The sequence below is a fragment of the Ursus americanus genome, chromosome 14 (genome assembly GCF_024610735.1).
Source record: "Ursus americanus isolate L20-20 chromosome 14, mUrsAme1.1.p, whole genome shotgun sequence".
Classification (NCBI taxonomy): domain Eukaryota; kingdom Metazoa; phylum Chordata; class Mammalia; order Carnivora; family Ursidae; genus Ursus; species Ursus americanus.
The window spans coordinates 56,037,766-56,056,007 of NC_142140.1; the positions used below are offsets into that span (position 1 = coordinate 56,037,766).

At 58.2% G+C, this 18,242-nt stretch overlaps 2 protein-coding genes across 2 annotated transcripts; one reads left to right on the top strand and one right to left on the bottom strand.

The window, feature by feature from the left end:
- Window positions 1–1,640: 1,640 nt before the first annotated feature.
- On the top strand, window positions 1,641–9,730 carry LOC123779029 (3-galactosyl-N-acetylglucosaminide 4-alpha-L-fucosyltransferase FUT3-like). Its single transcript, XM_045776751.2, has 2 exons — window positions 1,641–2,188; window positions 7,864–9,730. The coding sequence occupies exon 2, from the start codon at window positions 7,876–7,878 to the stop codon at window positions 9,025–9,027; it is 1,152 nt and encodes a 383-aa protein (XP_045632707.1). The 5' UTR covers window positions 1,641–2,188; window positions 7,864–7,875; the 3' UTR covers window positions 9,028–9,730.
- A 2,448-nt stretch (window positions 9,731–12,178) lies between these two features.
- LOC123779016 (neurturin) lies at window positions 12,179–15,761 on the bottom strand. Its single transcript, XM_045776734.2, has 2 exons — window positions 15,593–15,761; window positions 12,179–12,658 (listed from the first exon to the last, which is right to left on the bottom strand). Exons 1-2 carry the CDS (start codon window positions 15,759–15,761, stop codon window positions 12,234–12,236), a joined length of 594 nt encoding a protein of 197 aa, XP_045632690.1. The 3' UTR covers window positions 12,179–12,233.
- Between the last annotated feature and the right edge of the window lie 2,481 nt (window positions 15,762–18,242).

Genomic DNA, 18,242 nt, shown 5'->3' on the forward strand with positions numbered 1-18,242 from the left:
GTCGGCCTTCCGTGTCAATGCCCAGCTCTAGGAGACCCCCAGCCTCCCAGAACCGACCTCCACTGGCCCGGAAGAGCGAGATGTTCAGATGCTGAAACATCAAGGCCGTGTGAAGAAGCCTCACGAGAATGGCATCCCGTCGGGGGACTGGGTGACTCCTGGGAGCTGGGCTTCAGACTTTGGCCAGCCTGTAGCCACCTCTTAGCTTCCTGGTCTCCCTGCCTCCCTCCCTCCCTTCCTCCCTCCCTCCCTATCTCCAGGAGCCTGTCCTCCACATGGCGGCCTGAGAGAGTCTCAAAGCAGGAGTAAAGGTGCCGATGGCTCTGTTGGAAGCCTCACGCGGCTCTCTATCCCCCCCCACCCCGAGCATTGGGAACCCCATTGCTGACCCTAGGTAGACACGTCTCCCTGTGGCCTGGCCTCCACGCCAGCTCTGACCTCACCTCCTGCTCAGGAATACGCAGCCTTGCTGAATTCCTCCATCCCTCCATTCCCTGCTGCCTCAGGGCCTTTGCACAAGTTGTTCTCCACCCCTAAAGTTCTTCCCTCCTTTTTACGAAGAGAAGTCCCATGGGGCTTTAACTCACAGCTCACACACCCAGGAAGGCCAGACTAGGTCCCATGCTCCTCATGTGTTACAAACTGCAATTTTACGTTCACTTTGGTGTTCCCTTCTTTTTTTACCTACTTGCTTCCTGCAGTATCCTCCGGGGGCCCAGCACATAGCCAGTAGCCAAGAAACATTTGTTGATTGACTAAACACAGGAGTGGGATCTGGTGGAAGTGAAAGTGGGTAGCTGGAAATTCAGGCCCTTTGCAGCCTCCGAGGAACCCCTAACCACCCCTGGGCAGAACCCACTTCTAGAACGAGCGGTTTCGGTCATCCTTTTCCCTTTATGGATGGGTCAACTGTGTGCCCAAAGCCATACAGGCCTCAGGGCGGTGACTCGAGTGCCCATCTTCTGATCCTGCCCGCGATGGGATCTGAATGCAGGCTCACTGACACCAGCTCTAACATCCCCAGACCAAATTCCTGTGTGGGGTGGCAGTTCCCACACCCACACCACCAAGCAGTTCTAAGAGAATTTAGGTCAATGCCAACACAGCTCAGAGACAGCGTCGGGTCCCACAGAGCTAGGGGCTCACTCCTACAAGCCTGCCCCCCCGCCCCCACTTCAGAAGGTGGCCGCAAGCCCAGGCCATCACCTGTGCTTGTTTCTTTTTAAAGATTTTATTTATTTATTTATTTATTTATTTATTTATTTATTTGAGAGACAGAAAGGGTGCACGAGCGGGGAGAGGGGCAGAGGGAGAAGCAGGCTCCCCACTGAGCATGGAGCCCTACGCGGGGCTCGATCCCAGGACCCCGAGATCATGACCTGAGCCGAAGGCAGATGCTTCACCGACTGAGCCACCCAGGCGTCCCCCGTCCCCTGTGCTTCTGACACCCAGCTACAGATTGGAGGTTCCAAGGACCCATTCCTTAGGTTTCATTAATCGGCTGGGGTGGCTCACAGAACTCAGGGAAACACTTATATTTACCAGATTATTAAAGGACATGATATACGATACAAATCAATAGCCAGACAGAGAGAAGCACAGGGCGAGGTATGGGCTTCCTTGTCTTTCCAGGCAAACAACCCTCTTTGTCACCACCTGCTCATGAACCCGGAAGCCTCGGCACTCTGTCCTTTTGGGGTTTTATGGAGACTTCACACATAGGCAGGATTGACTTACTCACCGGTCACGGGCTGATTCAGCTTCCTGGCAACCGGCCACAACCTTGGGTGGGTCCAGAAGTAACCTTCATGAACAAGGCGCCCATTCCAAGTTTATGGCTCTGAAGCCTTTTCAGGTACGATGGATAAAGACCTAATACATCCAAGAAACAGATTTGGGGAATTTGAATGACCAAATACGCATGGAGTTCTTATAAATCATTATATCACAGCAGACGCGGGGTGGGGAGAGTCCCACAGTTGGCTTTTTGGTGATGGACTGGGCCCTGGGAGCGGACACCTGGGTCACCTGATGGCAGGTGTGGGGGTTGGACTGAGCTGTGCAGCCGCGATAAGTCCATTTCCTTCTCCTCCCCGGTATGGTCTAACCCACACCCTGAGAGACCTCTGCTTCGGTCCTGCATCTCCTGATCAACGGCTGGCCACCCCTGCAAGCCGCCCCTCCCCAGGTAAGGCCTCTTGGGGCACACTGACCCCCTCCCAGAATGCAATGGATGCCCCCTGGGCAAGGCCTCGTGACTGCCCTCCTGGGGTCTCTCCGGGTCCAGGTGGGCCCGAGGTGGAGTTGGGGGGGTGGGGAAGTACTGATTTACGTGCCAGACCACAGGCTTAGAGCTCCAGAGCCCTGGTCTCCATCGGCACCCCAGAGCCCTTCAGGGTTGCTGACCTTGGACTCTCTCCAGCCTGTCTGTTGGGAAAAGGACTTGCAATACAGGGAGATTTTGTGTTTGGGTTTGGTTTAGTTTCTTTCTTTTCTTCCTTTCTTCCTTTCTTCCTTCCTTTCTTTCTTTCTTTCTTTCTTTCTTTCTTTCCTTCTTTCTTTTTAAGATTTTACTTATTTACTTGAGAGAGAGAGTGAGAACAAGAGAGAGAAAGGGAGCGAGCACGAGCTGGGTGGGTGGAGAGAGAGGGAGAAGCAGTCTTCCTGCTGAGCAGGGATTCCCCACACGAGGGCTTGATCCCAGGACCCTGGGATCATGATCTAAGCTGAAGGCAGATGCTTAACTAATTAACTGAGCCATCCAGGTGCCCCGTAAATGTTACATTTTATTGTATTTATTTTTAATTTTTTTAGAGAGCGAGCGAGCACGGGGGTGAGCAGGGGGAGGGGCAGAGGGAGAGGCAGAAGCAGGCTCCCCACTGAGCAGGACCCTGAGATCATGACCTGAGCCGAAGGCAGACGCTTAACCCACTGAGCCACCCAGGCACCCCAGTGTCTTTCTTTTGTTTTGGGGGGGGGGGTTTCTGATCTTTGCAGCATCCCAGCACAGCAGCATTTTTCATTCTGTTTCTAGGAAAAAAAGTTTCTTGGGTTCAACTTGGGTGGGATTCCCCATCCCTCAAAAATCTGTGTTCTTCAAGGTCACTGCCAAAGACCTCCTGGCTCCTAGGAGGGGCTGCCATAAACCCAGGGCCCATACTGAGAAGCACAGACTCTATTCACTTTAATTACATTTCTGTGTATTAACTTTTTGTGCGCGACCACCAAGCCCTGAGGCAAAAGTAGCATATGGTCAAGTTGCAGTCCCTTTCCCACTCCTGCCTCGGGCTATCTCCTGGAAGTTTTATCTGTTGGGTCTCCTTCCAGAAGTGCTGGCACCAGCCCGTAAGTCCACACTCCACTCCTCTCCAGCCTTCAAGGCCACCTGCCAGGCGCTGCACTTAGCTCCAGCCACTCCACCTGCTCTGCCCAGTAGCGCAAGCCTGCCAGCCACCGATGACATTCCCGAGAACAGCTTTATTGAGATACAATTCGCAACCTGCACAATTCACCCAGCCGTACAATTCAATGGTTACATTATTTTTATTTTTATTTTTTTTTAAGATTTTTTATTTATTTATTTGACAGAGAGACACAGCCAGTGAGAGAGGGAACACAAGCAGGGGGAGTGGGAGAGGAAGAAGCAGGCTCATAGCGGAGGAGCCTGATGTGGGGCTCGATCCCGGAATGCCGGGATCACGCCCTGAGCCGAAGGCAGACGCTTAACCGCTGTGCCACCCAGGTGCCCCTCAATGGTTACATTATTTTTAAATGTAACATGGAGGGGTGCCTGGGTGGCTCAGTCAGTGAAGCGTTCAACTCTTGATTTCGGCTCAAGTCATACGATCTCAGGATCCTGGGATGGAGCCCTGCGTCGGGCTCTGCACTGGGTGTGGAGCCTGCTTAAGAGTTTCTCTCTCCCTCTGCCCCTCCCCCTACCCACGGGCGCTCCCTCTCCCTAAAAAATTAAAAAATAAATTAAAATAAAATGTAACATTTAAGGGGCGCCTGGGTGGCTCAGTTAGTTAAGTGTCTGCCTTCCGCTCAGGTCATGATCTCAGGGTCTTGGAATCAAGACCCACGTGGGGCTCCCTGCTCTGCGGGAGTCTGCTTCTCCCTTGCCCCCTGTCCCTCTCCCCTGCTCATGTGCTCTCTCTCTCTCAAATAAATAAAAACTTCAAAAATAAATAAATAAAAATAAATAAAATGTAACATTTATTTCTTTTTAATGTTGCATTATTGGGGTACCTGGCTGGCTCAGTGGGGCCCCGTGTTAGGTGTGGAGCCTACTTAAGATAAAATAAAATAAATAAAATAAAATAAAATGTTGCATTACTTTAGAACTTGTGGCAAAATATATGAAGCATACAATTTGCCATTTTACTCATTGTTAAGTGTGAAATTCCGCGGTATTGAGGGCATTCACGATGGCACGTGGCCATCCCCAGTAGTTCCAAAACTCCTTCGTCACCCCACATAGAAGCTCTGGTCCCAGTAGCAGAAATTCCCGGTTCCCTCTCCACCCTCCTAGGCCCCTGGTAATCTTTCATTTACTTTCCGTCCCTCTGAATTTACCTCTTCTAGATGTTTCGCGGAAGTGGAAGCATAGAACTTGGGTCCTTTTGTGTCTGGCTTTTCTTGCTAAGCCCAATGCCCCCAGGGTAAATCTTACTGTAACCAATGTCAGAATATCCTTCCTTCTAATAATAATCCTATTCCAGTGTGTGGGTGAACAGCATTCTGTCTATCCATTCACCCTTCAATGAGGATCTGGGTTTTCCAAATTTTGGCGGTTGAGAATCATGCTGTTCTGAGTACAGGTGTACAAATATTTGAGTCCCTGCTTTCAGTTCCTTTTGGTAGACCTCAGGGAGTCGGGGTACAACGCTAACTCAAGGTCCGGCTTTCTGAGGAGCTGCCAAACTGTTTTCCCACGGATATGATTTTCCATTTTCTAGCAGCTGTATTAAAAAGAACAGAAAGATGTTAGAAAAATGAATTCTAATGATGTATTTTATTTCACCCAATATATGCACAGTACCATCTCCAATATGTAATCGGTAGAGAAGATCCACATGGGGTATTTTCCATTCTTTCCTGTGAAGTCTTTACGATCCAAGGTGCACTTTACATGTTAAGTCATCTCTCTTTGGATACTAACCTCGCACTGTTACTGGAAAACTGGATCGACCCTGAGGATCTGTGCCGAGACAGTGGCTTTATTCATTCTTCGAGCTGCCTAGTATTTTATTGTAGTGAGAGACCCCAGTTTCACCAGACCCAACTTGGTGGATATGTAGCTTGTCCAAAATGCCCTGCTAGGCACGTCTGTGGCATGTGGGCCAATCCCTCTGGCCTGAGGGTGCGAGCATTTTAAATTATCACACTCACCAGTTTTCCTTTCTTACAAATTCTAGAGCAGCACATGCCTTTTTTTTAAAAGATTTTTTTTAACTTATTTTTTTGAGAGAGAGCAATCGAGTGCGAGCAGGGTAGGGGGAGTGGGCAGAGGGAGAGGGAGAGAGAATCCCAAACAGACTCTACGCCCAGCGGGGAGCCTAACATGGGACTCAACCTCGTGACACTGAGATCACAACCTGATCCCAAATCAAGAGATGGATACTTAACCGACTGAGCCACCCAGGCGCCCTAAGATTTGATTTTTTAAAAGTAATCTCTAGGGGGCGCCTGGGTGGCGCAGTCGTTAAGCATCTGCCTTCAGCTCAGGGCGTGATTCTGGTGTTCTGGGATCGAGCCCCACATCAGGCTCCTCCGCTATGAGCCTGCTTCTTCCTCTCCCACTCCTCCTGCTTGTGTTCCCTCTCTCGCTGGCTGTCTCTATCTCTGTCAAATAAATAAATAAAATCTTTTTTAAAAATAAATAATAATAAATAAAGTAATCTCTAGGGGCGCCTGGGTGGCTCAGTCGGTTAAGCGTCTGCCTGCAGCTCAGGTCATGAGCCCAGGGGCCTGGGATCGAGCCCCACGTCAGGCTTCCCTGCTAGGCTAGGAGTCTCCTCCTCCCTCTCCCTCTGCCCCTCTCCTCACTCATGCTCCCTTTCTCTCTCTGTGTCTCTAATAAATAAATAAAATCTTTTTTAAAAAATAAAGTAATCTCGACACCCAGCATGGGCTCAAACCCAGAATCCTGACATCAAGAGACACAGACTCCACCAACTGAGCCCGCCACACACCTGAGTAGCACAACACACTTTCGATAGAAGCCACGTGGGTCTCTAATATTGTTCTAATAGCCGCATTTTCAGACATGCCAAAAAACACTGAGATGGATTTTTTAGTAAGGCTGTCTTCAACCCAACAGACCCTACCTAGTATTGTTTCAATATGTATCAGTACAAAAAGTACTGAGATAGTTACATTGTCTCTTGGATCCTGCACCTTGGAAGTCTGGTGTGTCTTTTACACGTGGTTGGTGTGCCTCCAATTTGAACACTCCTTTTCCAGCAACGATCCTCGATCTGCATTTAGACTCCATAAGACGGACAGTTGAAGAAGCAGATTGGCACATCCAGGATGTTCCAAATATACTTCGAAGGTTTCCAATCATTGAATTGAGGTTGCTTTTGGTTTTGTTTGATCTTTCTTTTTATTTCAAGACTTTGTTTTGAAGCCATCTCTGCACCCACCATGGGGCTCGAACTCACAACCCCGACATCAAGAGATGCATGGGCTCTGCGACTGAGCCACCAGGCGCCCTACTTTTGATTTTGAAGCTGTTCTTGATTCAGAGAAGAGGGTATCCGTTTTTAAATTTAAATTAGCATTAAAAACCCTGTTTCTCAGACACAACAGCCACACCGCAAGGGCTCCATAGCCTCCCGGGGCTGGCGGCCGCTGAATCGGATGGTGCAGAGACACGGCCTCTGCCCGACGGCGGAAAGCCCCGTGGGATGGTGCCTGCTGTATGCGGAGCTCCACCTGCAGAGCAGGAGGGGTGTTCGGGGTTCGGTCAAGAGGGGAGACCTCAGGTTCTGGGTCAGAATGGCTCTAGCGGGGTGTACTTGGAAAAGAGGCATGCGTGTGTGTCTGACCTCAGTATTCTCATCTATAAAGTGGGCGCTCCAGGGCAGCAGGCAGTGGAGTGGGCAGAGACAAGTTCTAGATTTCCACTCCAGTGGTTGGCATGGGGGGGACTGTGAGGACTTGATGACTGTCTGCAGGGAAGGGAAGGACCCGGGAATGGAGGGACATGAGCCAGACCAGGAGACACCCAGAGCCCCCCAGCACGGGACCAGAGGGGCTCTCTTTGAGCAGTACTGAATGGACACTGAGTAAATACATCACGTTCATGCCGGCATCCCTGAGCCCTTCCTGTGCTTTCCCCACAAGCCGGCCAGGCTCTGCTTCACCTCCAGACCTCTGCACTGGCTCTCTCTGTGACAGGAGCACCCTGCCCCCCGAGCTGTATGGTACCTGGCGAGCTCCAGCCTAGCCCTCCAGACCCAAGCCCGTTGTACCCCTCCCAGACAGAGCCCTGGGTTCAAGCCTCAGCTCCAGGGCACTGGGGAAGTCTGGGGAAGGCTGGGAGGGGCAGGGTCAAGGTGGGACCTGAGAGCCTTGGGACCCACTGAGCTCCCTGGGGACGGACCCCGCCCCAAATACAGAGGCTGTGCGGCCTAGTGGCTGGAAGCCTGGGCTCTGGGGCCAGACGCTACTGCTGGGATTCCCGCTCTGCCATGTCTCTCACTGAGTCACCTGGTCTCAGTGTGGTCATCTGTAACCTGCAAACCACAAGAGTGCCGACCCCAGGACTCATGAATGTCACTTTGGAAGCCCCCGTGTGGCCACAGGCCGGGGCTGTCAGGTTGCTCCCCCGTGACGCTGTCTCCACTCTCCCCCCAGCTGCGCTGACACATGGATGCACAGGGCCTGGCCAAGAAGTGGTGTCACTGGCGCCATTTTCTCCTCGGGATGCTGCTGCAGCTGCTTTTCACTCTGTGCTTTTTCTCTTACCTGCGTTGGTCCAAAGAAGACCCGGCGTGGTCCCCCATCTCCAGGGCCCACACAGCAGAATCTCTCACCACAGCTCCCAATGGGTCACCAGGGCCAGTGTTCTCCCAAGGGGCACCTTGCTGGGCCACGAACGGGTCCTCGGGCCGCCCACCGCTGCTGCTTTTGCTGTGGACATGGCCATTCTACAACCCTGTGACTCTGTCCCGCTGCTCGGACCTCCGGCCAGGCACAGCCGACTGCCAGCTGACGGCCGACCGCCGCGTGTACCCTAAGGCGGACGCAGTCCTCATGCACCACCGAGAGATCAGCTACAGACCGAAGGAGCAGCTCCCGACTGCCCCACGGCCACCGGGCCAGCGCTGGGTCTGGTACAGCATGGAATCGCCCAGCCACTGTCCACAGCTGAAAGCCCTGGACGGCTTCTTCAATCTCACCATGTCCTACCGCAAAGACTCGGACATCTTCACGCCCTACGGCTGGCTGGAGCCATGGCCGGACCAGCCAGCTGCCCTGCTGGTCAATCTCTCTGCCAAGACTGAGCTGGTGGCCTGGGTGGTGTCCAACTGGAGGGAGGACTCGGCCAGGGTGCGTTACTACCGTACCTTGCAAGCTCACATCAAAGTGGACGTGTACGGGCAAAACCATAAGGCCCTGCCACGGGACATCATGATCCAGCAGCTGTCCCAGTACAAGTTTTACCTAGCATTCGAGAACTCCCTGCATCCTGACTACATCACGGAGAAGCTGTGGAGGAATGCCCTGGACGCCTGGGCCGTGCCCGTGGTGCTGGGTCCCAGCAGGAGGAACTATGAGCAGTTCCTGCCCCCTGACGCCTTCATCCATGTCAGTGACTTCCAGAGCCCCAAGGAGCTGGCCCAGTATCTGCTGGCGCTGGACAAGGACCACGCCCGCTACCTCAGCTACTTCCACTGGCGGGAGTCCTGGAGGCCTCAAACCTTCAGCTGGGCCCTGATGTTCTGCAAAGCCTGCTGGCGACTGCAACAGGAGTCCACCTACCAGACGGTGCCCAGCATCGCCTCCTGGTTCACATGAGCCGGCCAGCCTGGTCCGCGGGCTGCTCCAGACGCACCTGCCGGGGCCTCTCCACCAGCCAGGGCCCTTGCTTGCTGGGGAGCTCGCTGAGCTGGGACTTCACCTGCCCGGCTCCTCTATGGCCAGGAGATCAGCTCTAGGATCCTCACGTCCCAGGGGACTCATTTCCAGGAAGGCCTCACCTGCGGGGGTCTCACCTGCCAGGGACCTTGGTTGTTGGGGACCTCACCTGCCCGGGACTCACCAGTCGGGGAGGGACGTCCTCACCTGCTGGGAATCTCACCTGCTAGGAACGTGGTTGCTGGAGATCTCATTTACTTGGGACTTTGCCTACCGGCACTATGCTGCCAGGAGATCGGCTCTAGGGCCTTACCTCCCAGGGGCCTCACCTCCTGGCAGACCTCACCTGCTGGGGACCTCAGCTCTTGGGGACCTCACCTACTGGGATCTGAAACCCGACACTGACCCCACTGGGACCCACTTGCGAGGAGCCCCACCAGCTGGGGTCTCACCTGCTGCACCCCTCACCCACCAAGACACTCAGCCCGGGGAACTGGCCTTGGGGTCCCGCTCACGGGTCTGCTCAATTTGCGTGTGGTTATCGTTGCTGTTGCTCACTGCCAGTGGGGTATGCAGACGGGCAATACTAGAACCATTCTCCAGATGGGAATGCTCCGAGGAAAACCGATGTCTTCTCCCTTCTTGTAGAGCAGCGGCTCGCACCCCAGGGCGACTCTGCCTGCCCGGGCACACTTGGCAAAGGCTTGGGAGGCTTGTGGTCGGCACACCTGGAGAGGGGCTGAGAGCATCCGGTGGGTGGGGGCCAGGGACACTGTTCAACAGCCCACAGGCCCAGGAATGCCCCCCAAACCAAGAACAAGACATTGGCCTGGGCGCCGATGTCAAGAGGTGGAAAAAGCCTGGAGGTCAAGTCCCACCCTGGGTGGGGAGTGGGGACCAGGCTGTCAGGGGGTCCGTCGGGGGCTGGGACAAGTGTAGAGGAAGGACAGGGACTGCCCTGCGAAGGAGAGGGAGGGGGGAACAGTGTGGTGCTGAGCACCTGAAGCCCCGAGAGTGTGTGTGGCAAGTGCTGACCACGGGGGGCCTTGGAGAGAGACCGCTGGGTGTGGCCCAATGCCTGACCCCATGTGATTTTTGCACATGAGAGGGACATTGAGAGTGTCCTCCTAGCGTGCAATTTTGACTGTGAGTGAGGACTGAGTGTATAAGCATATGGGCCGTGTGTCCACGTGTGATTGGATCTGCTAAGCCCCACGTAGGTGCCTCTCTCTGTGCTGTGTGTGTGTGTGTGTGTGTGTGTGTGGTGTGGACTGCAGACAACCCCTGCCCTGGGGTGTCTATGGGGGCAGCTGAGTTTCTGTTCCAAATCTCTGGTGGGCTGGGCCAAGCTCTGTGGTTGGGATGTTGGAACTGAGTGGGAGACAAGGAGGCCCAGGTCCCAGGGGGCCCTGAGACAGTGCACGCGCGCACACACAAACACACACACACACACACACACACACACACACACACACACACACACACACACACAGAGGCAGTCAGGCTTCAGGGGCCACAGACCTGGGTTCTAAGGCCAATTCTCCCCCTGTGTATCCTGGGCTGAGCAACTTTCGCCTCTGTGGCTCAGGGCCATCTGGGATGGGGAAACTGAGGCTTGGCTTCTGCCCCAAGCAGATGGGGACCCCAGCTTCTCTGCCACGGCTGGGCTGAGTCAGCCCAAATACAGGAGGAATCCACCACCCCAAACCTCAGAATCAGAAATTGGGGGGACAGGGACCCCAGACAGTCTCAACCTTGAAACTTTCTACTAAGCCCACCACACATGGGCTGGGGCCTGACTGCCAAGCCCTGCTCTCAGGACTCCCTGGAAGTCCTGCCTGTTAGCTGCCTCGAGTGTCTCCAGCTGCTGCAGGGGACCTGGGTAGCAGGGAACCGGGAATGTCCCTGCTGGGCTGGGCTGGGCTGGATGATCCTTCCCGGCGCAGCTTCTGATTTGGGCCCTCCAGTTGCAGGATGGGGACTGGGGTTGGGAGGGAGGTGGTGTTTAGATGGTGGCCCTGAGCTCAGGTGTGTGGGAAAGAGAGGAGAGGGCCAATCTAGGAGAACAGTGAAGGAGGGAAGGGGCTCTTTCCTAGGGAACCTTGGTGGACTTGGGGGTGAGGGAAGAAGAGAGGGGACTATGCCCTCAGGAAAGCTGTCTGGGGTTAGAGGGGCTTGCACCCTCCAGAACCCCACTCTGAGCTGCAGGAGGGGAGGGTCCATGCCCACTGGTCTCCAGGGTGCCAGGCTTGGGGCATAGCAACCACCCCCTGCCCTGTCCCTCCTCAGACCCTGGGATGTGCGGGCCCCTCCCCACGGTCTGGGAACCCAACCCCCTGTCCTGTCCTGGGCCTGCCAAACATCAAGGTGACACCACTTTTTCTGTCCTCCGAGGGGACGGGTCGTAACCCCCCCCCCCCTCGAGAAGTTCCAGCCAGGGCTTTTATGGGCCGAGGACCTAGGTCCCTAGGGACCCGGCTGTGCCCCAGCAGGCGCCGCTTTTGGGCTGGACAGGGCTGGCGCCCGCCCCAGACCTATCCCCACAGGGAGATGGGCAGCATACATATATTTTTAGCTAGTGAAAGGAGATAGTGGCTCGGTGGGGGTGGTGGCCCGAGGAGGCCCTTTACGGGACAGAGGCCTGGGTCCACCTGGACCTCAGACTCAGCATCTGCATTTGGCTCCCTCTTCCCATGCAGAAGTTCACCTTACAGGCAGGTGGAAGCGGGACACGTCAGGAAGGGGCACAGGACCTAAAGGGAAGTGGGAAGGACGGCCCCTGCCGACACTGCTCCCGCTCACACCACTTCCCTTTGTGTACCACGGGAAAAGGACCCTCTCTGCGCCCCGCAGCTGGTACCCGCCCCGCCCCGCCCCCCTTGGCCTAGTGGAGCGGGCGCCACCACCCCACACCCCACACAGGCTCGTGTCCCTCCGAGAGCTGGGCACGCCCGGAACGCGAAGTCACGACCCAGGATCCATTTTCCACACTTTATCTCGGTGCAGTTACTGGACAGTCCCGAGGCCTCCACCGCGCCTCCTGCGCCCGCACGCGCAGTCCGGCGCCGCGGGCCTGGCCAGGTGGGCCGGGGGCGCCGTCGCGCGGGGGGCGCGGCCGCCGTCTCGCCGCGCCTGGTGAGGTAGGGTCAGACGCAGGCACACTCGCGCGCCGACAGCTCGTGGACCGTGTGGTAGCGGCTGTGCGCGTCCAGGAAGGACACCTCGTCCTCGTAGGCCGTCGGGCGGCAGCAGGGCTGCGCACGCACCCGCTCCCGCCGAACGCGCCGCCGCTGGCGAAGCCGCCTCAGCCCCAGGTCGTAGACGCGCGCAGCCGCCTCGCAGGCGCCTGCGCAGTAGCGGAAGAGCACCGTCTCGTCGGACGCGTAGCCCAAGCCCAGCTCGCTCACGCGCACTTCGAGCTCGCGCAGCCCGCACGGCCGCGTCCCCGGTCGCGCGCGCGCGCGTCTCCTCCGGGGCCCCGCCGGACGGCGCGGACGCGGGGGCCTGCCGGCCCAGGGCGTCAGCTGGCGCAGCTCCACCGCGTCCGGGGCGCCCTGCAGCAGTGCACGATCTGTGAGGAGAGAGAGAGGACGGGGTGGGTCGGTGGGTGGCTGGGAAGAGCCCCGGACCCTCGCTGTTCCTCTGAGAAAACAGCCCCTTGCTGGGGCGCTGGGGCGTTAGCCCACCCTCCCAAGACCGATTCTCAGCTCACTGCCCCATTCCCAACCATGCTCCCTCTGTGGGCATTGTGGGGGATGCCTGTGCAGAACCCCGCGCGGGGGCCCCCATGACTCCCAACAGCCCGTGGTGGACACTGAGAACCCGACCTCTCCTTTCCGGTGCCCTGGAGCACTTTGCAGCCTGCCCCACGGTGAGCAGAGCTCACCGTGATGTCTCACTCCCTGTGGTCATGCCCACGCCCACGTTCTCCGTGGACCCTGACCCTAAGAAGCCTTGCATTGGGGATTTTTCTCCTTTCACGGAGCTGCTCCCACCTCTTTGCAGAAGAGAAAGGGAGGGCCCAGCTGGGGTGTGTGTATAGTGGTCCAAATCCCTGTCCCTGTGGGTCCCCAGCTGGCCCCGCCCCTATGCTGGGATGCCTTGTTGTAACTGGCACCCCCTTTCTGACCAGTGTTGGGGAGCTGCATCCCGTGCTCCAAGCGCTCACCCTTTGGTTGAGCTGTTAACGAGTCTCTAGCTCACTCTTTGGGGGCCCACCCAACACCCCCCGCCCTCCCCCCCACCCCCCGCCGTGTCCCTCCTGTGCCACTGATGCATGCTGGGAGTCAGGTTCTCCATGCACGGTAGCAAATCGGATGTTTGGGATATTCAGAACCTGCAGAGGATAACAGCGGCAGGCACGGAGGCCTGCATGTGACTACCGCGTGGAGGGGCAGCAGGGAATGTCACGGCCTTCCCCTTGTTACATGTGGGACAACTGGGCATCCAAGAGGGCAGACTGGCCAAGGCTGCAACACTAACAGGTGGCAGAGAGAGACACACACACACAAGCCCAAACAACCTTCTTCCTGCCTCCATCGAGTGCCCAAGTTTGGCCCACGTCCAGTCCTCTGCTCCCACGGTTGCTGGGAGGTGCCTGGAGTCACAGATTCCTAGGACTCTAGGGCCTAAATTTATTTCCCAGGTGGCTGGGCTGCCCCGAACTCTGCAGCCTCGGGAGAGCCAGGTAGACAGGGCAATGGCAGGTGGCGCTGGTAGTGGAACTGCAGACAGGGTCTCCCAGCCCGTGAGCAGATGGCAGGCGTGCTTGTGCTTAGGAGAGGAGACCCCGAGTTATCCCCTGCATGCCCACAAGGCTGGCGTCCCTGGCTGTCGAAGGAAATAGCTTATGGGGAGACCCAAGGGAGAGTGTGTGTCTGTTCCCACCGGGGGAGGGGGCAGGGTCTCAGGAATCAGACAAAGCCTTGTTGTGAGACTTGCTCTGCCACTTTCAGCCCTGTATAACTTCAGGCAGGTGATGGTCCTGCTCTGTGCCTCAGTTTCCCTGTCTGCTTAAAGAGGCTTGCTGAGAGTTCCCCTCTGGCTGAGGCTGGGAACATGGAAAGTGGGGCTCAACTGAGCAACATGTTTCCAGTTTTTGAAGCCCAGCGGCAGGGCGGTGGTGGCCAGCACCGGCTGCTCAGGGGTTAGTTTCGAGCCTACCTCACTTGTGGTGCCTAAACTCGCATCACATAGTGTGCCCGCCCCGAAGGTGTACATCTCCACATTTATTCCGGGAGGGGTTGGGGGAGGGCGCGGCGGGGAAGTTGCCAGATAAAGTACAGATGCCCAGTTAAATTTGAATTTCAGATAAACAGTGAATAATCTCTTGGTATATCCGTCCCTGCCTCCCTCCAGCAGGCCCGGCCACCTGCACAGGGTCTGGAACACAAAGAGATGAGATCAGCAATAGCTCCCCCCAGCCCGATCCGCACCCCGTGCTCCCACCACCCCAAGCCTGAAATTCCACCATCAGCGCATTGCTGTCAGGGCCTCACACTGGGACCTTGGGGGGATCAGCGGCCACCCCCTTTCCTTCGTAGGACTGCGCCCAGGGACGGGATGCAGGCTGGGCAAGCACCCGCCCAGGAGCCGAGACCCTTCCCCGCTGACTGAGATCCCACCTTGCCGTTGTGCCCCCAGGTTCTAAGCACTAGGTTTGGGGGGCCCCACCCGGGCCTCTGGAACCCAGGGTCTTGGGAAGGACTTTGCCGCCTGCAGGAGGAAGCGGCGGGCGGAAGTGGAGCCCGTGCCTCAGGCCACCCTTGTCCATTGTGAGCACAAGAAAGGAGGATTGTGTGGGCCGCCAGGGCGGGCGCGGACTTGCACACAGGCTGCACGCAGCGGAACCCCGCGGGCGCCATGCACGCGCCGCGCCCCCGCCCACACCACGGTCGGCGGAGCGGCGCCCGCGTGGACACGTGCGCGCGCGCACCAGGTCGGGACCCACGCCCTTCCCAGGGCAGGCAGGCGGGGCAGCGGGCCGGCGACAGGGTGGAGCGGGGAGTTGGGCCGCGAAGGCCACGCCCCTCGACGGGGGCGTTTCCTTGTCGCCACCGCAGGGCCTTTTCTCCTGCCAACCTGCCCAACCTTGTGTCTCTCTGTCCCTGTGCGTCTCTGTTTCTCTCCCCATTTCTAAGTCTCTCGGGGTATCCCCCTCCCCTTGGTCCCTGGCCACCGGGCGGATCAGTGACCTCTGGGTCCAGCCTCCCTGTCCCCACACCCCGCGCTGGGCGGTGGGGGCCGCCCGGCCGGATGCCCAGGTCTAATCTCCATCTGGACCCCTGGCTCCTCAGGGTGAGAGCCTCATTCCTTGTGACAGCTGAGCCCAGAGACCCCCAGCTCCCAGCAATCCCAACCCCTTCGCCAGCCCTGCCAGGCCATTGGGCGATTTGTGCCCCCCCCCCCCGCATCTAAACTAAGCCTCTGTGCCCCCTGCATGAAATTCCACCGTTATGGCCTCCCCTGTATAGGTGCGGCTGACCCGAGTCGGGGACCGGCTTACACTGGGCCAGGCGGGCGATCCGGGCGTCCAGGGTGCGGGGCAGCCGGCGCAGTGGGGTCAGCGCGGGTCCCAGGTGGTGGCTGAGGAGCAGGCTGTCCCGACACATCCAGATGGAGAGCACCGAGCTGCAGAGCACTGACGCCAAGGCTGCCGCCTTCCAGCGCTGCATCCTCAGCCCACGGGCACGCGATGGTCAGCCCCAAGCCTCCGTCTGTCTGCCTGTCTGTCTGTGAGGCAACAAATGGGAACGAGGCGCTGGGCCAGGCACCGGGGACACGGTGGGGCCCCTGATTTCAAGGCACTTCTGCTTAGTGATCAGTAATAAAATAGACATAATTCATCAAGGAACCAGTGAACAACGTTGTGCAAAATGCTGCCCAGGAAAGGGGTGGGCACTTTGCCAGGGGTAGCAGAGGACCACCCCCATCTGGGGTCCCAGAGTGCTTTCCTGAGGACTGGCAAAAGCTGAGCCTTGAACAAAGGTAGGAGTCGGCCAGGCACAGACAATGGCATCTCAGGCAGTCGGAACAGCCAGTGCAAAGGTCCTGAGGCTGGACCAAGATTGGCCAATGCAACCAGGAGGTTGGGGTGGCTGGAGCCCAGTGAGCTTGTTGGGGAGCGGGGGAAGAGCCTGGAAGGAGGTGAGGGCGCTCCCAGCAGGGGGCACTGTGGGACCGGGTGGTGGAGGAGAGATGGTGCTCTAAACCCTGGGGTTGACTGTTTCTTACATATTGGGGTCCTCAGGAGTGACCTGGGACCCCTCTCAGCCTTGGTTTCCCCTCCAGACAGAGATTAAACTGATGCCCAGAAGCGGGTATCGATGGACCAAAGCTGCCCTAGACCCACCCCCCCCCAGGCCTTTGCACAAGCCAGTCCTCCCACCCAGCACCTTCTCTTCTCCTCCTCCCCACTCCCCGCCCCCGCCACAGTCTCAGCTTGGACAGCGTCTCCCCCAGGAAGCCTTCTCTGGCTGCTCCTATCCGCGCCCTTCCCCCCAGCCCCGGGCCCGCGCAGGTGTGCACCCTCTGGGCCACCACAAGGCCTGAGCTTCCCCCAGTGAGGCACTGAGGACTCAGTGCTGGGACCGCCAGCCCCGGTGCACTGAGTGCGCACAGTAGGTGTTTCATAACGCATGCGCATTCCCGCCCACCCCGGCAGAGCCTCTCCCCGCCGCTGGGCTGCCCCCAGCACGGGTTTACATTCCCGGGCCTGGCAGGCTGGTGTCGGCCCGCGCGGGGCCTGGCGGCCGGCCCGGTGTAAACATTTACACGGAGCGTTGAAAGCCGCGCTGGATGCCGGTCCGCGCCTGGGCTCTGCTGTGGGGTGCCGGGCGCCCCCACGCGCGCACTTCAGGCGGCTCAGGCTGCTGGCCACTGCGCGGAGCCGGCGTTTGCGTGCGATTTGCATTTCAGTTTTGCATGGACCAGGCACGGGGAAGTTTGGCGCACTGAGTCTGGAACCGCCTCTCCCGCCCCCCGTCCCCCGACCCCTCCCGCACCGCCGCCCCATGGGCGCGCTGGCGCAGGACCTACAGCCGCCAGACAGTAGCAGGGTCATTTATTAAGCGCCCGCTGTGTACCAGACCGGGTGCTGAGCCCATCAAGGAGGCACCGTGATCTCCATTTTACAGTTGGGGAAAATGAGTCACAAAGCAGGTAGGGGCTTATCCAAGGGCACAGCTAGAAAAGCATCTGCAGTTCGAACCCTGCTGCTTTGGCAGGACACACACGCAGGGGCTGCGGTGGGCTTGGGAGCAGATATGCCTCGGAGTCGCCCTGAGGACTTGCCCCGCTCTTTGGTGTTTGGATAGGGCCGTTTTCGCGACTGCTGGGGGCGCTGGCCGAGAACGAGCTCCCCCACACGGGGGCGTGAGAGCAAGCTGGGCCAGCCTGCGGATCCGAGGGCCCTTGACCGCGCCTGGCGTGCTGGAGGAACACTGGTGGCCCCTGTGGCTGGAACAGACTGAGCGAGGCGGAGGGAGGGCTGGGGGGCGGGGCCCGGGGCAGGTAGGCAGGGCCTTGGAGTCCGCGGGCAGAGGGTCTCCTTGTCAAGCTAGTGCAGCAAGCGGAGCACAGCCCCCGAAGTTGTCGGGTGCCCAAACCCGCCTCTTGGCTCTAAAGGAGCCCTCTTTGCAGGCCCAGCACCCTGCTTGCTCTCACACCCACGTCCTGCCGTGGTGTGCCTCGGTTTCCCCGTTTGGCTGGAACGAGGCCCCTACAGGGGGCCAGGCTCTGGTCCTGTGTTTCTGCTGAGGGCTTCAGGTGGGGGTGGGGGGCTGAGAGGCTGGATGGGCCCCGTGCCGGCCCGGCCACGGGAGCCCCTGGTGTCCTTGGAGTCGCAGACCCCCCAGAGCTCTGATGGGGGGCAGGAGAGCAGAGGGCCAAGTGTGGAGGGGGCCCAGTAGGTGCGGCTGATAAGCGTCTGTTAACAATGGGTCTTTCAGTAAGGGGGTCACCCAACTGGTTTGTGTCTGGCGCGGACCTGACCCAGAGGGGTGCTGCGGGTGTGGCGGCTGGCGCGGGGAGGGGGCGCGGGGTGCCCGACTCGCGTCTCTGGGTCCCGGAGGCCCCTGGTCCTGGGGAGGTGGACTCACAGCACACGTCGGGGCTCGCAGTCCCTTGCACTCGCCTTCTTGTCCTCGGTCACACAC

Bases quoted from the DNA above. Each gene is read 5' to 3' on its own strand.
- LOC123779029 (XM_045776751.2), top strand. From the start codon at position 7,876: ATGGATGCACAGGGCCTGGCCAAGAAGTGGTGTCACTGGCGCCATTTT.
- LOC123779016 (XM_045776734.2), bottom strand. From the start codon at position 15,761: ATGCAGCGCTGGAAGGCGGCAGCCTTGGCGTCAGTGCTCTGCAGCTCG. The intron at 12,659-15,592 runs GTAAGCCGGTCC...CTCTCCTCACAG, and splicing joins GATCGCCCGCCTGGCCCAGT to ATCGTGCACTGCTGCAGGGC.